Genomic DNA, 25,771 nt, shown 5'->3' with positions numbered 1-25,771 from the left:
CAGCATCACCCGATTTAATTTGACTACATTCCATTATCCTCGTTTTGCTTTTGTTGATGTTCATCTTATATCCTCCTTTCAAGACACTGTCCATTCCATTCAACAGCTCTTCCAAGTCCTTTGCTGTCTCTGACAGAATTACAATGTCATCGGCGAACATCAAAGTTTTGATTTCTTCTCCATGAATTTTAATACCTACTCCCAATTTTTCTTTTGTTTCCTTTACTGCTTGCTCAATATACAGATTGAATAACATTGGGGAGAGGCTACAACCCTGTCTCGCTCCTTTCCCAACTAATGAGGAGGTATTGAATAGGATTGGGGAGAAGAGAAGTTTGTGGCACAACTTGACTAGAAGAAGGGATCGGTTGGTAGGACATGTTTTGAGGCATCAAGGAATCACAAATTTAGCATTGGAGGGCAGCGTGGAGGGTAAAAATCGTAGAGGGAGACCAAGAGATGAATACAATAAGCAGATTCAGAAGGATGTAGGTTGCAGTAAGTACTGGGAGATGAAGAAGCTTGCACAGGATAGAGTAGCATGGAGAGCTGCATCAAACCAGTCTCAGGACTGAAGACCACAACAACAATAACATCATCTACCTTCTGCTGCCACTGTGCTGACCCCGCTGATGGACTCACTCTCTGGCAAACAAACTTTGGGCGTTAAACCAGTCTGTTGGACTGAACCCAAGCTAGAGGCTTTCAGTGCTCTTAAAACAGCTTTAGCTCACGCAGTCGTACTCGCCCACCCTGAATCTGTCTGCCGATTTGTTCTTCACTATGGATGCCAGCGACATCATGGTTGGGGCAGTATTGCAACAGAGCAAAGGTGACACAGTTTCACCACTTCATTTGTTCTTGAAAAAACTGTCAACAACACAGAAGAAATATTCCGCTTTTGACAGACAGCTTTTGAAGGTGTACGAAGCCGTCAAACATTTCCGCACTGCCATCGAGAGCTATCCGTTCTTCCCCCCGATGCTTCTGCCACTTCAACCTGGTCTCTCAATTTACTACAAATGTACATAACATCAAAGGCACGGAGAACATCGTCGCTGATATCCTCTAGCGGTTCATGGCCATTTCAAGTATCATTGATTTATCCGACCTCGCTGCTCTACAGGCTTTGGACAAGGACACTCAGGCCTGCTCACGGATCCACAGTCTTTGCATGTGGGGGCTGTGTGTGGCGTCGATGGGTGGGGGGCTGTGTGTGGCGTCGATAGGTCACATCGACCACACAAATTACAATCTTTGGAACATTAACTGCTCTGATGAGCCACCATGTTGAATTAAGTCTGCCTTTGTACTTTATGCAGTGTTCATGTGGATCAGTCTTTATGGTAAAATATATGCGTATATAGAAAACTTGGGAACTGTTTATTACATATATTACGATCCGTATCCAGAATCCCATAAGTGTGAGACTGGTGGACCTGGAACTCAGTCAGCCACCACCGCAGAGAGTACTTTTTGTAGTGACTTTGTGTGTGTTGTGCTTCTCATCTAACTTGTAGAGATTGTGCATAAAATTAATTGATAGTTTAATAACATACAACCTATTCTGGCTGCAACATAACTCTTTCTGTTTAGTTTGATGGTTTTATGTAATGCCTTCATCTCTATTTTTCACATCATGTATCCTTTATCACTGCTTAGGCATTAACCTGAGTAATTTTATTTCTTCCACCATCTCATTTTATGTTGACTTGAAATAAGTGAAAAAAAGAGAGAAGCAGCCAAATTTGTCTTTTACTGTTGTACAGTTAATGGAGTGGAAGCAAAGAAACATGTGCTCATGTTTTTGAACAAGACCAGTTCATTCTGCAAGATCAATTACATAAACGGTGAGTTCAAAAAATACATTAGCATGGGCTATATTAATTATCAACTTGTTCAATAATTTTAAATCTTTGTAAGTAGAAGGATGTTGGAAGAGAGCATCTCCAACAAAGCAATGAAAAGACTTCTTTTCCCACTCCCAGTGAAGATGACATCAGTATGTCCATCAGCGACACTAAATATTTCATCTTCTGAAGGTATGTTTTGGTCAGGGATTCTGTCTCATAATTTTATAAACGTTTATTTACTACTTTTTGCTAAATATTTACATTAGTATTTAGATCACTATCGAAGGATAGCAGTTATTTAATATGTTTTCAGAACTGAGGTCTATTTACAATGGCAATACTAATTTGTTATGTTACTAATGAAGGTTTGCAACCTCTAAAAATAGTTAATAAAATTAATTTGTGGAAGAAAATATTTATTAATTTTCTTTTGAAGCTATGACTTAAACATCTATAGAGACAATCTGTTAAAGATCTTTGTACTCCATTTTCAATCCTAAAGTCAAATCACCTCTGAATACTAACCCACTTGACTTCTTCAAGTCTTTTAAGGAAATAACGAGAAAGTAGCATATGATAAAACAAATAATCTCATTTCTGAAAAGAAAACTTATAAATTGCTTTGATGAAATGGGAATGTATCACTTCATAAACAAAGATTATGTCACTTTTTGAGCAGTCAGCCAAACTGTGGATGAAGAATCACATGAAACATGTTGACTGTGAGTTTGTGGAGCAATTGGGGGCGGGTGGGGGGGGGGGGGCAGGGTGCAGGGAGAGCTGCATTAATAAATGGATGAGATTATGTGTAATCTTACTATTTCATACAATTTTTTAATTTTATGAGCCAAAATTCCCACTTGGCAGAGCCAAAGGTAGGTGCACAATACAGAGGGATACCAGACAGAAAGTCCTGTGGATAATATACTGTTCAGAGGAGGTTTATATACAAGAAAATATGCAAAATCCAGGATGGAATAGTGACCTTATTATGAAAAGGACAGATTGCTAATCACCAAATACAGGAAATGCTGAGTCGCAGACAGGGGCAACAGAAAGATTGCTGAACATGAAATTTCAGCCAAAAAAGGCCTTCTTCTAAAACAGACAAAACACACACACACAAAGATGAATTTTTTGGATATGAAGTAGGAAAAAATATATGTATATTGTGTAAAGAAAACTGATGTTAAGTGGACACATTGCACATTATTATGAAATGTCATATTCATGATCAATGGAAAAAGTGGTAATGTAATGACCACTGTCAGCAGTCTTTCTGTTGTTCCTGTCTGCAACTCAACATCTGCTCTATATGGTAAGCAGCAATGTATATACTGTGTGTGTGTGTGTGACATGGCAGGAGGATTCGTATGGCAGCTATATCATGTCATACAGAGGAGTATGCTCTGACAGTGAGTAATCGAACTTCCCCTTCATAATAGTAAACAGCTGGGATACAGTCATGTATATATAGAAGCTTACACAGTTACCAAAAATGATTTGATAAATGACACAATTGTTTTGACAGCTTGTCCTTCTTTAATGGGGTAGCATGTATTTCATCAAACCAATGAGAAGGTTATTTTCAGTACTTTGTAGAAGTAATAATGGTTTAATTGCATTTAAGAACTTTAGTCTTAATTTTATGAAATTTTATATTGGTCAAAGATAAATCAAGTTATTGACATTCAACTCTGGTTCCTGCAACGCCATTCTTAGCAAGAATTTGAGAAAAATGTGCAGCAGGTATTGACATCTATCTGTAGTTAATCAGATGGTTTAAGAAAAATAGTCATTTGGTTACAACAAGATATACTGGTAACTTAGGTGTAGGTACTAAAGAAAAAAAACTGTAAGCAGTAGGGCAATCAGAGCTTAGGTAAACATTTACCAGAATTATAATACAAACAGGGGTATGAAGCAGACATTGCAAGTCAGAAATTTAATTTCTTATTAAATACATTTCTATGGCACTTTGACTCTTGTGTTTTATCTAAGATGGAGAAAAGGACTGAGTAAAGGAAGTTAGCATCTGAGATTAAAGTACTGCATGACAGGAAGAGGCCACTCTTATCTATTTCAGAGAATTGGCCATAAACATGAAGCAAGGGTGGTCTCTATTCATTCTATTAAAATCCTCATTCATCAAAAGCAAAACAGAATACTAACTGCATAAGAAATGAAGCATATTCCTGGAATAAACTAAATAATGTGGAGTATTATTAAGCATAAAAATCAGTAACAACAGAGATTATTTCCAAACAGTGGTATTATGACAGCACTGAAATCATTGGCTATAAATACTGTATCTTTGGTTTCCTCAAAATAATGGCTGAAAGGACCTACATTAAAAATATACAGCCTGGATTACTCAAAGAAATGCTGGATTTAGGACTAAGAGACTCATTATATTACTGAAAAGCAGTAATTCATCTGTCTATTAACATGTACTGTTTCTACTAAACAACTCAGACTTTCTGTTGGTTTATGTGAATGAGTGCCAATAATAATAAGAATAGGAATAAATATAGTATTGATTAAAGTTTAGCACTTGGTCTACTTTTGTCCTCATTATAAATACTTGGTATATCAAAGACATTAAAACGATTTTCAGAACTTATCTTTGCCCGTGACACTAACACCCTGATCAAGAACATAAAGCCAATGGTCCCATACACTGTGAGGAATAGGGTTGATTTGCAGCAAACACGTCAAGTGTTAATCTTACAGAAAAAGTAATATTCCTATCTTGCCAAGCAAATCATTGATTTGTTCATGCGTATATCATTTGGTTATTTATTTTCTGCATTTTACATGCAGGAACAGTATCAACCATGCACATTTACAGGATTTTTTGTGAAAACAAGGAGTTTTTACCTCAGTTCTACACTTATTTATATGGTGATGACAACAATGTAGCCTATAGATTAGATTAGATTAGATTAGATTAATACTAGTTCCATGGATCATGAATACGATATTTCGTAATGATGTGGAACGAGTCGAATTTTCCAATACATGACATAATTAGGTTAATTTAACAACATACTTAAGTTAATATAACTACTTTTTTTGTGTTTTTTTTTTTTTAATTTTTTTCTTAATTTATATCTAAAAATTCCTCTATGGAGTGGAAGGAGTTGTCATTCAGAAATTCTTTTAATTTCTTCTTAAATACTTGTTATTTATCTGTCAGACTTTTGATACTATTTGGTAAGTGACCAAAGACTTTAGTGCCAGTATAATTCACCCCTTTCTGTGCCAAAGTTAGATTTAATCTTGAATAGTGAAGATCGTCCTTTCTCCTAGCATTGTAGTTATGCACACTGCTATTACTTTTGAATTGGGTTTGGTTGTTAATAACAAATTTCATAAGAGAGTATATATACTGAGAAGCTACTGTGAATATCCCTAGATCCTTAAATAAATGTCTGCAGGATGATCTTGGGTGGACTCCAGCTATTATTCTGATTACACGCTTCTGTGCAATAAATACTTTATTCCTCAGTGATGAATTACCCCAAAATATGATGCCATATGAAAGCAATGAGTGAAAATATGCATAGTAAGCTAATTTACTAAGATGTTTATCACCAAAATTTGCAATGACCCTTATTGCATAAGTAGCTGAACTCAAACGTTTCAGCAGATCATCAATGTGTTTCTTCCAATTTAATCTCTCATCAATGGACATACCTAAAAATTTGGAATATTTTACCTTAGCTATATGCTTCTGATTAAGGTCTATATTTATTAATGGCGTCATACCATTCACTGTACGGAACTGTATGTACTGTGTCTTATCAAAATTCAGTGAGAGTCCGTTTACAAGGAACCACTTAGTAATTTTCTGAAAGACAGTATTGACAATTTCATCAGTTAATTCTTGTTTCTCAGGTGTGATTACTATACTTGTATCATCAGCAAAGAGAACTAACTTTGCCTCTTCATGAATATAGAATGGCAAGTCATTAATATATAATAAGAACAACAAAGGACCCAAGACTGACCCTTGTGGAACCCCATTCTTGATAGTTCCCCAGTTTGAGGAATGTGCTGATCTTTGCATGTTACGAGAACTACTTATTTCAACTTTCTGCACTCTTCCAGTTAGGTACGAATTAAACCATTTGTGCACTGTCCCACTTATGCCACAATACTTGAGCTTGTCTAGCAGAATTTCATGATTTACACAATCAAAAGCCTTTGAGAGATCACAAAAAATCCCAATGGGAGGTGCTTGGTTATTCAGATCATTCAAAATTTGACTGGTGAAAGCATATATGGCATTTTCTGTTGAAAAACCTTTCTGGAAACCAAACTGACATTTTGTTAGTATTTCATTTTTACAGATATGTGAAGCTACTCTTGAATACATTACTTTCTCAAAAATTTTGGATAAAGCTGTTAGAAGGGAGATTGGACGGTAATTGTTGACATCAGATCTATCCCCCTTTTTATGCAAAGGTATAACAATAGCATATTTCAGTCTATCAGGGAAAATGCCCTGTTCCAGAGAGCTATTACACAGGTGGCTGAGAATCTTACTTATCTGTTGAGAACAAGCTTTTAGTATTTTGCTGGAAATGCCATCAATTCCATGTGAGTTTTTGCTTTTAAGCAAGTTTATTATTTTCCTAATTTCAGAGGGAGAAGTGGGTGAGATTTCAATTGTATCAAATTGCATAGGTATGGCCTCTTCCATTAACAGCCTAGCATCTTCTAATGAACACCTGGATCCTACTATATCCACAACATTTAGAAAATGATTATTAAAAATATTTTCAACTTCTGACTTTTTGTTCGTAAAGTTTTCATTCAATTTGATGGTAATACTGTCTTCCTCTGCTCTTGGTTGACCTGTTTCTCTTTTAATAATATTCCAAATTGTTTTAATTTTATTATCAGAGTTGCTGATTTCAGACATGATACACATACTCCTGGATTTTTTAATAACTTTTCTTAATATAACACAGTAGTTTTTGTAATTTTTGATAGTTTCTGGGTCACTACTCTTTCTTGCTGTCACATACATTTCCCTTTTCCGGTTACAAGATATTTTTATACCCTTAGTAAGCCATGGTTTGTTACAAGGTTTCTTATGAGTATATTTAACTATTTTCTTGGGGAAGCAGTTTTCAAATGCATTTACAAAAATGTCATGAAATAAATTATATTTTAAATTGGCATCAGGTTCACGGTACACCTCATCCCAGTCTAACTGCTGTAGGCTTTCCCTGAAATTTGCAATTGTTAAATCGTTGACTGAACGTTCTACTTTGGAGGACTGTTTAGTATTGCTGAATGGAGCTATGTCATATATTGTAACCAGCTGTGCACCATGATCAGAAAGACCATTCTCAACAGGCTGAGCATTTATCTGGTTAAACTTATCTTGGTCTATAAAGAAGTTATCTATCAGTGAGCTGCTATCCTTTACCACCCGAGTAGGAAAATCAATAACGGGTGTCAAATTGAAAGAACCAAGTAATACTTCAAGGTCATTTTTCCTATTACCCTCTTTCAGAGAATCTACATTGAAGTCCCCACAAATAATAATTTGCTTCCCCCTGTCTGACAGATAGCACAACAAGGAGTCCAAATTTTTCAGAAATAGATGAAAATTTCCTGATGGGGACCTATATACAGTTACAATTATAAATGTGCCTTTATTTAATTTAAGCTCACAGGCACATGCTTCTATATGTTTCTCTACACAAAACTTTTTTGTTTCTATACTTTTTGCACAATGATAACTTTTGACATATATGGCAACTCCTCCTTTCTCCATATTTTCTCTCATTACATGTGCAGAGAGCTTATAACCACTTACATTTACCTTATCCATATCAGTAACAATGTGATGCTCAGACAGGCATAGTATATCTATTTCATTCTCAGCTTCTAAATCTTCTAAATAAACCAGAAACTCATCTACTTTATTCTTTAAACTCCCAATATTTTGATGAAATATACTTACATTATTTTTAATTATACTTTTATGAGAACCTTTCCTTATTCTAACATTTGCAGTACTCTCCTGTCTGAGTTTCTCATTGTGCTTAGGCCTAGTTCCTATACCAGTGGTCACATGGTGCTCAGAGAGGCAGATTATGTCAACTGGGTTGGGTGACTTTAATTCATCAATGAAATTACCTAGGACTGAGATACAACTTGGTGGAGATAAAATTTCTGGTGATTGGTGAAAATTTATAATTGATAGCTGTGATTGGTGATCCAATGCACTAGAATTGTGCTGTTTAATTTCTTTCCTAAACTGAAGATTTGTTTCAATCCTGACCTCTCGTAGAACTTGACATCTTTCTGTCTTACCTATCCTAAAAAAGGTGCTGCTCCAACACCTGTAACCACTGGTATTTTACCATTCATGGCAGTGCCTCCCCCCCTTAAATTTCCTGCTATTACCCCAGCCAGTTTCCCCTTCCCTTTCCTGTTGAGATGTAGGCCGTGCCTGGTATAGTCCCACCTACTGAGATAATCAACAGGAACCACACCAATATGAGCCCCCGCACCCGATCCAAGCAGCCGTTCGAACTCCAAATTAACTCTCCCAACAGAAGAGTTCAAATGAGGCCGGTCATGGCGTCTCAGGACAGATACAAATTCAACATTGGTGTGTCTCGATGCTGACGCAATCTTTACCAGGTCACACTCTATACTGTACCCAGGATCTCTGTCGATGCTGTTCCCTGGCCCTCCCACAATAACCACGGTGTCTTCCCTGGTAAATCCTTTACAGAGTGAACCTAAATCCTCTGTCACCTGATCCAGACTAGCACTTGGTTTGAAAAAATTTGTGACCTGGTATTCTGGTCCTAATTCCTCCTGCAGAAGTTGGCCTACACCTCTGGCATGAGAACTGCCTAACAACAAAACTTTCTTCCTTTTTGATGACTTTCCTACATTCTTTTTCAATTTCCTATTGAAAGTTTGTTGTGTCCTGTCTACACCTACCTCTGCTTGAGGCTCATCAGTTTCTAACTGAAGCAACAGGTCAAACTTATTTTTGACATTCACCACAAAACTGTCAGACTTAGTTCTAGGCCTGTTCCTTCTGCTACCTGTTGCCACTTCCCACCTCTCTTTGCCCTTCTCCCTCCTTAACCTGTCCAGATCTTCCCTAGCCTGATCTAGCTCAGCCTGAAGGGCAGCAATTTTCCCCTCCTGTTCCACTATCTTCCTATCTCTGCTGCAAATCCTGCATAACCACTGATGAGCCTGATCCACTTTCCCAACACCCACGCCACTGCAGTCCCCCCAGTGAAAAAAACTACTGCATCCATCACACCAAACCCCGGAACTAACAATTCTACGGCAAGTGCAACAGTTGTTTTTATATGCAATTTAGCAGCACATTCAGTGTTTGGATGGGAATGGTCACTTCCATTATTATTCCAGGTTATTATTCAGGTCTTTATTCAATAGCTTAAGATCATTAGGTAGCAAATTATGAAAAAAAGGACCTTTGACATAAGGGCATTTTTCTTTCAGTATTAATCTTCTGTTGAACTTGCAAATTTATTGTATGCCTTATACAATGGTTGTGAAATGTATGTTCCTCTCTGTGACCCTAGCATCCCTTTTACTAACATAATAATTTGTAGCATATGCATGTCTATATGGCTAAATTGAGGAGCATTTTTTCAAAACATGATAAATGCAACAGATAAAATTTTTCATAAATTTCTGTTTTCACCTAGATACATATGTTTGAGCATTTGAATTTTTACATGACTGATGGATTTCACTGACATTAATAAAGCATTCGAAAGAAATATACCAAAATTTAATTTTTATAACAGTATAGTAAGGTGCGATCCATCCAGTTTCTTTCAAAAGTCAATAAATGCTTATAATTATTGCTAGCAGCAGCTACATTTCTTTTTCTTTAATTCCCTGTATTTCTTTTCACATCTATTTTTTGATGTGATGTAGTGTCTATTATATGCCTGCATTGTTGTAAAAATACCAGTATTTGCATATTTGTTATTATACAGCATTTTTATTTATATTTTTTGACTTTATTGAGAATACAAACAATAATAATAGAAATATAGTGAGATAATAACAGTAATGACAATGAAACTGTTTTATCATAATTATTTAGTTTATATTATTATTATTATTGTCACCACAACATGAAGTATGAAATGAATAACACAAAAAGTATTGCATGTTACAATCACATTTTTACCATTAAGGTTTTCCTCTTATATCTTTACGCTAATCATCTGGGACATCTTTGTAAAACTCCTTTTCATCATCTGAAATTTCATAATACTTTAGCAAAGCACACATGTCTTTCTTCTTTTCTATGCTTATCATATTTTGTTTTGCAAAAGGGTGGACGTCAGTAATATTGGATGGGTAGTTTCTTTCATCTCAGGATGTACTGGATTTCTGGAGAATGTATCAGTTAATTTTCTTTATATGAGATGACACACTGGCTGTTCATTTTGAATGGTAGCTTGGATTTTAGTACTGTCTGTGCACTATCTTTTAGATTTTTAACAGTCCATTCTCTCTTCAGAATTTTTGTGAGTACCGTGCTCTTCTAAAATATCACAATGTTCTTTAGGAGACAAGATGTTTCCTTTTTTTTCTGTAAGACTTCTCAGTTCAACCAAACACTTGATCTGGAGGCATGTAGCTATGGCAATGAACATGGAAGAAGTGATGACTATTATTGAATTTCATGTTCTTTTTCAAGAATGCTGTAAGCATCACCATCATACAACTGTTTTTATTTTGGTTGCTGCAAGAATCTGAGAGTAGATATATAGTATTGGTGTCCTGATCTGATTGTTTTTATCTACATCAGAAAGAAAATCCAGCAAAGCTGAAGCAACTTGATTGCATCCTCTTGAAGAGTCTGTCTCCAGCCACGTGCAGAAAACATTGCTTTCCCTTTTTTGCTCCTTAATATGGATCATAGTGCACGGACTGTATAACCATACTTGTCGAGAATAGAAAACCTCATTGACTGATAGTTCTGGAATAGGCTGGTTTTGATGCATGTCAAAGCAAATCTTAATGACTGTAGGATTATCTTGCACGAATTTTATGCAATCTATGTCTACTTAATTCTTCTTCTGCAGACATGTTTCTGCTTTTATGTTGATTAAACCAGCCATACAAGGGGAGCAGGTATTGGTATGAGGTGTCCTGAATGATAGATGGAAATGTTTGTAAAATTTATGCTTGAATTATGATAAGGAACATTGTTCCAGTCCCTTTTTTTTCATTTTTCACAGAATCTCTTGAACATTCTATTGATTGTGAGATCTAAAGGAAAATAACCTCTATAGACTTGTCCTTTCCACAGTAGCTCTCTCTGCATTTATGTTTTTTTTTCTTTTTTTTTTTTTTTGTTCTCAATGGAAATAGTTACCTCCTTATGATCCTTTCCTGTTCTATCACCTCCTCTCCTTTGGCAGCCTCCCTCCTTTATGGAACCTGCTTGCTAGATAGCATAATGTATTCTCTGACATACCAGATACCTCTTGGAAAGTGGCGGCACAAATAGGCACTAACTTCACCATTCCTTTTTATAACGACATTCTTCACTGTCAGTGTTTGCTTCCTTTTTGCATCCTGGGTGTCCCTTACTCTGTGCTGAGGTGAAGAAATATTAATAAATTTTAACAGAAATTTATCTTGATCTATGCTATTTAATGATGCCATGTGATGGTCAGAGTAGGAAATATCTTCATAGCAGAGCTCAGCAGCTTTGATTTCTTTCATTCCTTTAACATTTGATGGTGAAACCTCAAGTCCATAATTGAGTTTAATAATAGGTTCGTTTTTATACTTTTTGCTTTGTTTTTCAGGTTGACATAAGCTGTTCTTGAATTGGGATTTCCTCCCGTTGGAACGTTCTTTGACCTGTATGCCATTTTCAGAACCTCAAGAATCATCATGCATTCTGCTTTCATTTTCAATTCTTCTTTGTAGATGTACACACGAGAGTCAAGGGAATACTTGCCTAAAAGTAAGCTGCAGATGTTCTGTCAATAGTGAAGTCTGGTTGCAACACTACACCAGCCAGTAACTATTGTTACAACAATGAGTAACCTTGCTTAAAGCAACCAGTGTCCTCCATTATTATTGACTACTTGCTGTGGAAAGAGAGCCGAGACACCAGAGAGTAATTGTACTGCATTTGTCGACGTTTGCTGTAACTGTAAGAATGCATATATCGCCTTTTGCTAAAACCTTATCATTTGGAGCATTCATACACACAACAGTAGTCAATTTTTGGTTCAGGGATTGATGCAAAAGGTTGACATTATTCCATTACCACATCATTTTGAAATTTTTTTGCATATATGGAGTTTTGGAAAAATGCCCCTCAATTATGAGAATAGTAAAACTAATGAATAGGCTGTTACAAGATGTTTCTGATTTCACTGTCATTATGATTCTCAGAGCTCTGGTCTGGAGTATGAAAAACCTTTTCATATTTAACAATGGAAAGTCCAGGTTGGAATATCAACAATATTATGAAAAGGATAGATTGCTAATCACCGTAAACATGACATCTTGAGTTGCAGACAGGCACAATGAAAAGACTGTTACATATAAGCTTTTGGCCAATGCCATTTTCAGAAAACGGAATGCACACATATTCACACAAGCCAACTGCCCACCCCCCTCCCTCTTCCTCTCTCTCACCACACCCACACCCACACCCACACCAACACCCGCACGCCCATACCCATGCCCTCGCCCATGCCTACGTCCACATGTGTGTGCGTACACACACAAACACATACACACACACACACACACACACACACACACACACACACACACACACACACGACTACTGCCTCTGGCTACTCCGCCCAGATTCCAACAGAAACATGCTGAAGAGAAGCAACAATCCGGAGAGATGTGGAGAAGGGGGATGGCTAGCAGGTATGGGTGAGGGAAGAGCAATTGGTGCTGCCTGACAGAACATGCAGGGACTAGAGGTGGCGAGACAAGACAGACAGGTGCAGCTTTGGGTGGCTGTGGGAGAGGGGGAGGGAGATGGGGAGCAGAAAGGGAGAGGAGCAGAGATGGGAAAAAAACTGGTGGGAGCAACTGGTGTGTGCACCGGCAAAGAGTGGTGCTCAGTGAAGGTGAGGGGACGTGAATTGGGGGGAGGACGTCAGACAAATAGGGTGGAAATTGTTGGATGGAGAGTGTGGGGAGGTAGAGGCTGGGGTGATTTCATGAGTAAAGAATATGTTGTAAATATAACTCCTGTTTGTACAGTTCAGAAAAGATAGTGGTGGAGGGGTGGTTCCAGATGGCCCAGGCTGTGAAGCTGCATGTTGTTTAAAGCCTTTTTCAGAAAATAAAAATGCATACACATTCACACAAGCAAGCACACATCATATCACACACACACACACACACACACACACACACACACACACACACACAGACACACACACACCCATACGAACGCTATCTCTGGCCACACTACCCTTCCTCCACCTCCATCCATAACTTGCTACCCCTTCCCTCCCCCACTCTGAATTATTGCTTCCATTCAACGTTTTTCTGTTACAGTCTGGCTGGAGTGGCCAAAGGTAGTGCTCATATGTGTATGTGTAAGGTGTGTTTGCATGTGTGAATGTGTGTGCATTCCTTTCTCTGAAGTAGGCTTTGGTCAAAAGCTTATATGTAGCAGTCTTTTCATCATGCCTGTCTGCAACTCAATGTGTCACCTTTATGATGAGTAGCAGTCCATTCTTTCCATAATAATGTTGATATTCCAACCTGGACTTTGCAGTGTTTACTCATTAAGGAAAGGACTGGTACTTTATTTCAGTTTCTATAGTAATGTGTCACATCACCAATAACTTCAATCTTGGCACCATTTGGTGCACCTTTAACCCATATGGACACAGACCCTAATTCATTTACTTTACGATGATTCGTTGTCGTAAGAACCAACGGCGTTGTAGACATATAGTGAGATGAACTACAATCTCTGTTATACACTTCACATATCTGAAATGTATGATAAGCAATAACTTCTTGGCTGACTAGAGTCGGTAAAGGTATGTATCGATGGCTTGTCCATGAGTATGGTGGTAGAGTTCTGTAGCTGTGGATTAAATTACTTGAAGAACTACAGCAGTCAGCCACTTTTTATATAACTTTCATATTTTGAGTTTTCACTCATCTTAAATTGGCGCAATACTTTGTATTTTGGGTTCTCACTCATCTTAAATTGGTGTAATGCTTTTATATCTTCATCAGCATTATGCCTTTGTTGACTGCATTTGAACAACTGTGTTTTATTCTGTAACTTGTAGCTCCTTATTTTTGCATTTATACACGTAGAAAACACATTTTTAGCACCACAGATGCACTACAGCACTCATGATGTGGCCTGCATGCTGCATCAGTGCATTAGTGAAGTTAAGAGCATATGCTATGCATATGTATCTATGTGCCCTAAGAAGAAATACCTTTTTACAATTAATATTCAGTTCTTGCATACTGGTGATCAAATAATTTATGAAAGGAATGATCATCCAGTGTGTTTTTAATTTCCGTTTATACTAATGGAGGTTGTTGTGGCTGTGTGTAGTACAGTCTCATTAGTTGTAATTTTATGTCATTGAATATTACCCAAGGTCATGTTAACTGCACCCTTACCATACCAATGTACTTTATGAAATGAATATATTATATTTCACAGTTTTTACAACAAATACTTTTGAGGAGTAAGTGTACTGGAAAGTAGGTCCACAGATTCAAAGTTCTTTGAAGTGGTTCGTGGCGTGGGGAATTAGAAATTTACACTGTATTCTTACTGCTTGTTTTTTTTTTTTTTTTTGGAAAGTGTACTTTTCTTACACAAATCAATTTTCTGGAACTCTGTATTCTATGAAATGCAATATAGTGCAGAAACTAATAGAACAAAAACAATCTAGATAGTAATATAGAATATCACAGTAAACATTATAATAGTTACTGCTCACCATATAGCAGAGATGCTGAGTACCAGATAGGCACAACAAAAAGACTCTCACAATTACAGCATTCAGCCATTAAGGACTTTGTCAACAGTAGACACACATATGCACACTCACATACACACACACTCACACAAATGCAACTCACACACACGACTGCAGTTGCCTGAGACTGCAGGCGTATGTGTGAGATGCGTTTGTGTGAGTGTGTGTGCGTATGTGTATCTATTGTTGACGAAGGCCTTAATGGCTGAAAGCTTTAATTGTGAGAGTCTTGTGCCTATCTGCAACTTAGCATCTCTGCTATACGGTGAGTAACAACTTTCCTTCTCATAATATTGTTACACTCCATCTTGGATTTTCCATTGTTTGAACATTATAATATTAATATATTAAAGGAACAACCTTAAAAACAACACACAAGGCAATAACATTGGTTAGACTTTATGATACTCACATTATAATTAAATCATCAGCTTTATATCCATCATACTCCGTAACTTTCCGCAACTCATTTAAATCAAGTGTTGGGGAACCACACACAAGCATCTCCACCTCTTCTGGTCTGAGCATCTACAGCAACATATAAGGCTATATAATATTTAAGTAATGTAGATATAGAAATAAAAAAAATATAGAAATGAAAAAGAAATGAAGAAACTATGGACTATGCAAGAATCAGAGAGTCTATGCTGAAATAATTTTTCTTATTTATCTAAAATTGTCTTTAACATGTGACACATAACATGTTTCCACCACAGGTAGTTATAATAGAGAGAAGTGTACCACAAATTAAGGCAATTGCTGTATATGGTTTATGTAAATGATATTAAGGATGAAGTAGGATTAGAAATGAGATTTTTTGGATTTTATGGTGGTTTGTATGCAGGGATATTAATTTATCCATGAGTCTCTGGGTATGTTAAGGAAGGTACTGAAGGGTATTAATAATGGTGCAAAGGAGTAAGTCTACTTGACACCTGTGAGACCGCAGTTGGAATATGCTGCAGGGGTATGGGATCCTACAATGAGAGATACTAACAAAGAAGTTGGAAGGATTGCAGCAGAAGACACCCTGCTAAGGGATGGGAGACTACATAACCACAAGAGTTAATATTTTTAATTATGTTTGAGAATGCCTAGCTGATTGTGTTTATAATTTTTGATGATGTCATTCTGGATTTGATATATTAGGATTTGTTTTGAGCAGATCTGAGATGGTAACCACTGACTGATATGATTTGTCAGGGACCTAAAGATTTTATGGTCATAGCTAGAATAAAAGAAACATATTCTACATTTCCTAGATCATTGTTTTTATTTTCAACTACATTGCAGTTTGTTATTGTTTTAAAATGGAAGTAAATCCATGAAACTCAGTGGTTTTGACTGGGGATTTACATTGATTGTCTTTTGAAATTCAGTCTCTTCAGAAGTTCCTCACAATTTAGAAGAGTGCTGAAACAGTCACTGTCTAATGAATAGAAAAGAGATTGTCAATGACTTGGGGACTTATCGTGAGAGAAAAGGGACTGGAGCTTACAACCTCAGATCTATTTTTGAAAATAGAATAAATTGTTGTCCCAGTAGTTCAAAAAAATTGAGACAATGGAAACCTCTTTGGTGAAAACTGCTTCAGGGAGTAATCAAAAATGCTAATCCCTCTCTACCAACAGTGGTACAACCAAGCCATTGGGTTTTGGAGAACCTGGAAAATCTATATGGAAGAGTTCGAACTTCCTTGAACTCCATTTGCTGAAAGTTACAGTCTAAGATTACTTCCATTTTGCCAATGTTTAACTGTGTTTCTTTGGATGGACAGCAACAGTCATATGACTCAAAATGATGGAATCATATTCATCTCATTTGTTGTCAGACCCTTTCAGCTGGTACACAGAATCCCAATTCTGCCCTGTTAGATTAAAGGCATTAATGTTTGATTCATTCAGAGTTAATTCCTGTAGAACACTTTTTATTATTTTTGGCACAGTTGAATTTATGTATGCTCCACCTGGCAAAAGAAGCCAGAATAATGAAAATTTAAGCTACTACAGTTTACCTTATCTATAACATTATTGTTGATTACAGCATAGTCTGTTCTAGTGGGGCAAGTGTTCATTACTGCGAGGGCCACTCCTAAAGAAATGCACACTATTTTTGTAAAAATACAGTTTTCATTCTGCATGTGTGAAAGTTTTACAGTGTGTAGATATATCCTTCCCACTTGTTTTCAAACTTAGTTCAACCTGTTCCCGTGAGTGGCACCATCACAGCATGTCTTCAAGATGGCTACTGCACTTGACATTTGTCAGAAGGAACGTGCTGTCATAGAATTCCTGTGCTGTGAAAATGAGACAGTGGGAAACATCCACAAGAGGTTGAGAAAGGTGTATGTCGATCACAGTACAGTTAGTCGGTGGGCAAGCAGGTTACATGATGAAAGCAGGCAGGGCGATAGTGAGAATTGTCCTCACAGCGGCAGGCTTCGTACTGCACACACTCCAGACAATGTGCAGAGAGTTAACGAATTGGTGACTGCTGACAGATGCATCACAGTGAACGAATTGTCATGCTATGTTGGGATAGGGTAAGGAAATCTTTGCAGAATACTGAAAGTGTTGGCGTTAAAAAAGCATTGTGCCAGGTGGGTTCCCAGGATGTTGCCAGTGGCTCACAAAGAAGCAAGGAAAATGGTATGCAGCGAACTTTTGGAACAGTATGAGAATGGTGGAGACGAATTTCTTGGAAGAATTGTGACAGGTGATGAAACATGGCACCATCATTTTTCACCAAAGACGAAGAGGCAATCAATGGAGTGGCATCATGCAAATTCACCTAAAAAAAAAAAAAAAAATCAAAACCACATATTCTGCTGGAAAAGTTATGGCTATGGTGTTTTTCGATTCCGAAAGACTCTTGCTTGTGGACATCATGCCAAGTGGAACCACCATAACTTCTGATGTATATGTGACGACACTGAAGAAACTTCAAGCTTGACTGAGTCGCGTTTGACCACATCGGCAAAAGCAGGATGTTTTGCTGTTGCATGACAATGCACGGCCATATGTCAGTGAAAAAACCGTGGAAGTGATCACAAAACTCGGATGGACAACACTGAAACACCCGCCTTACAGTCCTGACCTGGCTCCATATGACTATCATCTCTTTGGGAAACTGAAAGACTCTCTTCGTGGAACAAGGTTTGAAGATGATGATGTCCTTGTGCACGCTGCGAAACACTGGCTCCAACAGGTTGGTCTATAATTTTAGAATGTGGGTATACAGGTGCTGGTTCCAAGATGGCGAAAGGCAGTTGAGAGGGATGGAAATTACGTGGAGAAATGAAAATGTTGTTCCTAAAGGATGTATCTACACACTGTAAAACTTTCAAACATGTAGGATAAAAGATGGATTTTTAAAAAAATAGTGTGCATTTCTTTTGGAGTGACTCTCGTATATTTTAAAAACTGTATGAGCTTAACGCATCACTGAGTTTCAAGTTTATTACTCTTATTGAATTTTCTTCTGTGTTAAAGTTACCAAATGTAGCAGGGTCATTAGCGCCACTTTGACTAACTAAAATACTAAGACTATTCATAAATCTCATTACATAAGCATTTGGTGGGTGATATACACCAATCACTTTATGTTTCACTAATTTGAGATCATGACTATGGAGCACACCTGCCATTTTGATTAATCCTTGCAAACCATAGTGCTCTAAAAAGCAAATTTTTCAAACTGCTGTATCCTTACTAATATAAATTTCCATAATATGCCCTTTATGGCATTGGCTGCAATAACTGTTTGTTGGCAAATCATCTTCTAATCTATAATATATAACTTCACTGGATTTTATATAATGTTCAGTTATTACTAATATACATGGTGAGTATTCATCTATGAATATTTGTAATAAGACTAGTGTGGTACATACATATTATACTTTTAAGTGCACCATCTTTAAAAGTGTTATCCCTTCTTGATGATTTACCATTTTTTTCTTGAATCACACAAATTTAAGTTAATTTTTTTTACAATAATCAATTGTGATAGCTGGGATTTTAGGATCATTTTGCAATGATCAATAACATGCATGTTAGTGTAACCCTCTGTTTTCAGTCGTTAAGATATGATTCCATCTATGTACATCTTTAATATCACAATGGTTTAGTTTCCCTATCAAAATTTTATGAACTATTGAATCAAAGGGATTGTCAAGGTCACAGAAAATGTCAACATTGTAATTTCGTTATTTGGTTCTACCAGAACAAAGTTCGTGAGGTCATATACTACTTGCTTTGTAGACGATCTTTTAATGGCATTAAATTGGGCTGTTGTTAAGGTTATTCTCAAAAAAGTGGTTCAATATTCTGTAACTAGATACCTTCTAAAATTTTTTGAGAACATGGGAAGTAGGATGACAGATCTATAATTATAGGTCACTAGCTTATCACCAATTTTATTTATGGATGTGGCTGCTGCATATTTTAGTCTTTCAAGAAATACATCTTAACTTCTCTAAGTGATCTGCTTTCAGTGATCCATTGCTAGCAGGAAGCTCTAGGCAGCAGCAGAATGTGCAGAACAAAATGGTGAAAGTAGTTTGCTACGTAACACAGAAACAGAAAGACTTACAATTAATGCATTGGATGCACAGACACTGTGGAATCCCAGATAAAATGCACGAAACTGCTCATAAATTGCTGCATTCAGTATCCAGTCCATATACAGATTAACATATTCTTGTCTGTTTTCATTTGTTACAGGAATATTTTCACCATCATCCTTGAGTTTGTACGTCTTTACTTCCCCATACTCTTCCAGTGAAACCTGTGGTCACAAAACATTACCTTACAATTAAGTTTCCCAGGTAACAGTAATAATTTCTTAAACAGCATAAACTGACAAAAAGTATTATTCAGGTTACCTGGAAACTCATGCACATATCTTCTTCGACATTGCCTTCATAAGCAAGTAGTTCTCGGAGTCCTCTAGCAACATCCTATACAAAAAAATAAAATTATTGTGAAACATGTAATGCTACCTCATGTATAATTGACTGAAATGCAATGTCACTGCATAATATAAATACAGTAATCTAAGGACATATCACTCACTAAACTTAAATTTAGGATGTGAACTACAGTGACAAGGCTATGCACATTATGTCAGAGACTGCAGCACAAACAGGTAGTTTTTCATATTACAACTATGAATGGCATAGGATGACAATCAAAGTGTACTAGTAAACCTACTGGAAATCAAATGCCACACATTATATGGTAGACTGTGAGGTGAAGATGTACACTATTCACCACCAATAAAGGAATGAAGTTCATGACATTGAAAGTATTTGGAACAAAGAAAAATAATGTAGACTTTGGACTGAGGTGACAAAAGTCATAGGATAGGGACATGCATACATACAGATGGTGGTAGTATCATGTACACAAGGTGAAAAGGGCAATGCATTGGCAAAACTGTAATTTGCACTCAGGTGTTTCATGTGAAAAGGTTTCCGATGTGATTATAGCCACACAATGGGAATTAAGAGACTTCGAACGCAGAGTGGTAGTTGGAGTGAGATGCTTGGGACATTCCATTTTGGAAATCATTAGGGAATTCAATATTCCGATATCCACAGTGTCAAGTGTGTGCAAAGAATATCAAATTTTATGCATTACCTCTCACCACAGTCAACACAGTGGCAAACGGCCTTCACTTAATGATCGAGAGCATCGATGCTTGCATAAAGTTGTCAGTGCTAATAGACAAAATAGACAAGCAACACTACATGAAATAACTGCAGAGATCAATGTGGGACACACGATGAATGTACGAGGGCATTTCGAAAAGTAAAGATACAATGACTCACAGTCCTTAAATAGAACATTTATTTAGAAAACGTCAGTTAGATCTTATTAACTGGATGATTTGTTATTTTTTGACATAATCATCCCCGTTATCCAAACATCTGTTAAATCCGTGCACAAGCTTTTGTATCACATAGTCATAGAAGGTTGCCGCCTGTTGTCGGAACCACATTTCAACTTCATCTTTGATCTCTTCATCGTCGTGGAATGATTTTCCACCAAGATATGACTTCAGGTAATGGAAGACATGGAAGTCGGTGGGCACAAGGTCCGAGCTGTATGGCGGATGGTCCAATACATCTTATTTGAATTGTTTGAGTAGTGCTTTGGTTACGAGTGCTGTGTGAGGCTGAGCGATGTCATGAAGCAAGCAGACTCCACTTGTCAGCATTCCCATGCGTTTGTCTTGAATTGCCCTTCGAAGACGTTTCAAAGTCTGGCAATATGCAGCAGCATTAATTGTCGTTCAAGGAAGCATAAATTCCAACAGAAGAATGCCTTGTCTGTCCCAAAAAACAGAAGCCATGTTTTTCTTCGCTGAAATCGACGTTTTGCATTTCTTGGCGCTTGGTGAATTCGAATGGTGCCATTGCATTGATTGTTGCTTGGATTCAGATGTATGGTGATAGACTCACGCCTCGTCACCTGTCACAATGTGATCAAGGAACTCATCACCTGCTTCAGCATAGCGTATGAGGAAGTTGAATGCAAAGCCCATCCTTTTCCTTTTGTGTTCTTCCGTTAACCGTTTTGGAACCCAGTGCGCACACAATTTCCTGTATCCTAACTTGACAGTCACAACGTCATAAAGAGGTGTCATTGACACGTCCGGTATGATCTGATGCAATTCTTTCAATGTGAGCCATCTATTCACACGAATTGCTCCCTCCATTCTCCGAAGAAGGGCATCAGAGATCACAGATGGCCGACCTGTTCTTTGTTCATCATGAACATCGGTCCTACCTTCAGAGAAATGAGGACACCATTTCGTTACATTTTGTTGATTCATGATTTCCAATAAACAGAAACAATTTCTTTGTGAATATCCGCTGGTCACTGACCTTTTGCATGTAGAAAATATATGATGGAGCACACTTCGCATTTGGCGGGATTCTGAATCGGCGCGGCCATTTTAAACACGACCTACTCCAACTAGAAGCAACGTTCAACTGCCGAACGACCGCGAGGAGAAAGCTAGCGGTTCAAGGTTAACACCAGTGTTGCCAACTTGCTCGCCAAAACTCTTCTGTTCCTCTGGCGTACGGTGGATCTTTTCTTTCCGAAATACCCTCGTATCCGTTCGGACAATACAGCAAAATTTGGCATTAATGGGTCCAAATGGTTCTGAGCACTATGGTATTTAACTTCTGAGGTCATCAGTCCCCTAGAACTTAGAACTACTTAAACCTAACTAACCTATGGACATCACACACATCCATGCCCGAGACAGGATTCGAACCTGCGACCGTAGCGGTCGCGGGGTTTCAGACTGCAGCGCCTAGAACCGCTCAGCCACTCTGGCCGACTTATTAATGGGCTATGGTAGCATATGATTGATGCAAGTGCTTTTGCTAAAAGCAAGACATTACCTGCAGCTCCTCTCCTGGACTTGTGACCATATTGGTTGTACCCTAGATTAGTGGAAAATTGTGGTCTGGTCAGATTAGTCCTGATTACAGTTGGTAAGAACTGATGGTAGGGTTCAATAGCGGCGCAGACCCTATGAAGCCATGGACCAAGTTGTTGACAAGGCACTGTGAAAGCTGGTGGTAACTCCATAATGATGTGGGCTGTGTTTACATGGAGTGGACAGGATCCTCAGGTCTAATTGAACTGATCCTTGACTGGAAATAATTATGTTCGTTGGCTTGGAGACTAGACATTCTGGCCAAATTGAGCGAACGATTTGGTCTTCCAGATCGTTCGCCATTAATACCATTGAACATTTATGGGACATGCCGTATTTACCCGATTGTAAGACGAGTTTTTTCCCAAATTAGTAATTCGAAAAATACAGGTTCGCTTACGTTCGTTGAAGTTAACATTTGTAGATCGTTTAGTTGAGTATGTAGAGTTCGTCTTACATTTACAGGTGAAGCTTTGGCTATCGAGATTACGTACAGATTTATTGTGAAGAATTCGGAAGGGTAGGTTTGCGCATTCGATATTCGCGTTCGAACAGACTCAAGATTTGTCGAAAAATCGTGTGACAAATTTAACTCGTGCAGCCCTATAACTCCGATCACCATAAGAATGAATCTCATGGAAACATTATACTATGTATTCTTCCAAATTTTCCGCAACGTCAGTGAATTTCGTTTCACGGGGAGCGGAAGCCAACCTGTGTCGAGTACAGTCAAGTACGATTGTGAAGATGCGTTTTATACTGTGCGCTACGCGTACATCGACTCAGCGGTTATACGGGGCAACAGCTTTACCAGTGTGTTTAATGTGGAAGGACTGTGATCTAACTAACTTGCAGTGATGCGAACAGTTGTCGTAAAGACGTTACAAGAGATGAGCAGAGAAACAATATAGCTTTGAAAGCATTTAATTTTTAAACAGAAGGCCAAACTGAGCGAATGATTTGGCCTTCCAGATCGTTCGCCATTAATTCCATTGAACATTTATGGGACATGTCGTATTTACCCGATTGTAAGACGAGTTTTTTTTCCAAATTCGTAATTCGAAAAATACAGGTTCGCTTATATTTGTTGAGGTTAACATTTGTAAATTGTTTAATTGAGTATGTAAAACTCAGGTGATACGCTTCTTAGGTGACCAGATGGAAAACATAACATGCTCTCCATTTTAGCTAACAAAGTATTGAAATTAAAAACCAGAGTGATGAAAATTCCTGACTTTAAGATCGGTAATTTTTCTGCATGAGCTATGTGTGGAGTAAAGGCGTACTGCTGATTTCCCTTTTAGTTTAATGTTGAAGCCACTGAAGGTATTACAATCAGTCGTCTGGTAATCTCCGAACTCCTTCCACATCTGATTCCGAAGAATACGGTGCATTTCAGCGGTGATACGTTGATAACGAGGCGATCAGCAACAGAATCCCAAGCCACCAAAAAAATCCACATTTCCTCCTCCTCTTTTATGACGTGCTGTTCTGCATTTCGCCATCGTTCGGCAGTGACGTGTCACAAAGCTTCGTGTATTAGTTCCAGTACTTTTGGCAGCTTAAATGTCTTGTTATTTCTCGCGATAAATTCCTTAACTTGGCTCCAGATCAATTCCATTGGTTTCAGATTACAGTGGTTCGGTGGCAACTGTAAAAATACAGCATTTGTACAGTGTGCTCGACGCCGCGAAGATTATTGATTTCCATGTTTCTAACAAGGGAACCTCCCCATCGCACCCCCCTCAGATTTAGTTATAAGTTGGCACAGTGGATAGGCCTTGAAAAACTGAACACACACATCAATCGAGAAAACAGTAAGAAGTTGTGTGGAACTATGAAAAAATGAGCAAAATATATAAACTGAGTAGTCCATGTGGAAGATAGGCAACATCAAGGACATTATGAGCGCTCGAGCGCCGTGGTCCTGTGGTTAGCGTGAGCAACTGGGAGTGATTAGCACATCCACAAGAAAACCTAAATCGGGCAAGGTAGTAGAATCTTTTTACCCATTCGCCAAGTGTACAAGTTAGGTGGGTCGACAACAAATTCCTGTCACGTGACGCACATGGCGTCACCAGTATCGTACAGAATATACCAGACGTGTTTTTCTGTGGAGGAATCGGTTGACCTATGACCTTGCGATCAAATGTTTTCGGTTTCCATTGGAGAGGCACGTCCTTTCGTCTACTAATCGCACGGTTTTGCGGTGCGGTCGCAAAACACAGACACTAAACTTATTACAGTGAACAGTGACGTCAATGAACGAACGGACAGATCATAACTTCGCGAAAATAAAGAAAGTAAATTCTTCACTCGAGGGAAGACTTGAACCAAAGACCTCTCGCTCTGTAGCTGCTCACGTTAACCACGGGACCACGGCGATACTGAGCTTACGCTTTCCTAAATGTTGCCTATGTTGCACATGGACTACTCAGTTTGTATATTTTGCTTATTTTTTCATAGTTCCACATAACTTCTTCCTGTTTTCTCGATTGATCTTTGTTCAGTCTTTCAAGGCCTATCCACTGTGCCAACTTATAACTAAATATGAGGGTGGGGAGGTTCCCTTGTAAGACGCCTATCTCTCTGGCTCGTGTGAAACCACATCTATCCTACAAAGCAATGGGCGTATTCAAATAGAGAGTATTTGATTTTTCATTTTTCTCCAAAAAATTTAGTTGTGTAATGTTTTCTTAACTTCAACAGTCTTTTATAAAATATCGATAATTAAGAATGTACATTTGCAATGAAAATCAGAATTTTGAGTGCGATAAGTAATTAGAAACTGGAAGACGTGCATTTTTCCTGAAAAAATAATGCTTAAGTATGCGTTAATTAAAATACATTCGCGAATTTCATATTTAAATGATTCAAATATTCAAACTGATAAAAAAATGATAGACCGCAACGAGTTCCAACCGCCGCCCACCAGCACGCCCGATAATGGCGCTACCGTTTACGCAACACATAATAAAAATACTCTCCTTCATACGACGGCGGATCAAATATAAATGGGATTTTATTTTTTATTTGCATTCATTTATTGAAAAACTCAAGGGACTTATACTGCTTTGGAAATGCAGTTGTCCTAGCGTATGGGCAGCTTTCTGATGCCCTCATCATAAAAAGAACTGGGTCGTGTCACCGGCCAGTTGCGCACGAAGTCTTCCACATTCTCGTCATCTTCAAATCGTCGCCCTTCTCGAGCTTCTTTAAGCGGTCCGAATGAATGGAAATCGCAGGGCGGTAAGTCCGGGCTGTAAGGAGGATGATCAAGTGTAGTCTAGAGCATTTTCTATAGCTTGGAGACAGTCAAAGCTGCATTGTCGTGGAGGAGGACGACCTGTCGAATCGATTAGTCTCGTCTTTTGCGGCGATATGCAACTCTCGCCTTGTTCAACAGTTCGC

At 38.0% G+C, this 25,771-nt stretch overlaps 1 protein-coding gene across 1 annotated transcript in view; it reads right to left on the bottom strand.

The window, feature by feature from the left end:
- LOC124596014 (probable E3 ubiquitin-protein ligase HECTD2) overlaps nt 1-25,771 on the bottom strand; it is a 381,240-nt gene that overhangs the window by 11,547 nt on the left and 343,922 nt on the right. Inside the window, exons 13-15 of the mRNA XM_047134973.1 lie at nt 19,788-19,862; nt 19,496-19,690; nt 15,315-15,430 (exon numbers count right to left, since the gene is read on the bottom strand). Of these exons, the coding sequence (XP_046990929.1) occupies nt 15,315-15,430; nt 19,496-19,690; nt 19,788-19,862 (386 nt within the window). The remainder of the gene's footprint in view (nt 1-15,314; nt 15,431-19,495; nt 19,691-19,787; nt 19,863-25,771) is intronic.

This window comes from Schistocerca americana, chromosome 1 (genome assembly GCF_021461395.2).
Source record: "Schistocerca americana isolate TAMUIC-IGC-003095 chromosome 1, iqSchAmer2.1, whole genome shotgun sequence".
Classification (NCBI taxonomy): domain Eukaryota; kingdom Metazoa; phylum Arthropoda; class Insecta; order Orthoptera; family Acrididae; genus Schistocerca; species Schistocerca americana.
The sequence above is the reverse complement of the archived record's forward strand: the minus strand, read 5'-3'. Positions and strand labels throughout refer to the sequence as shown.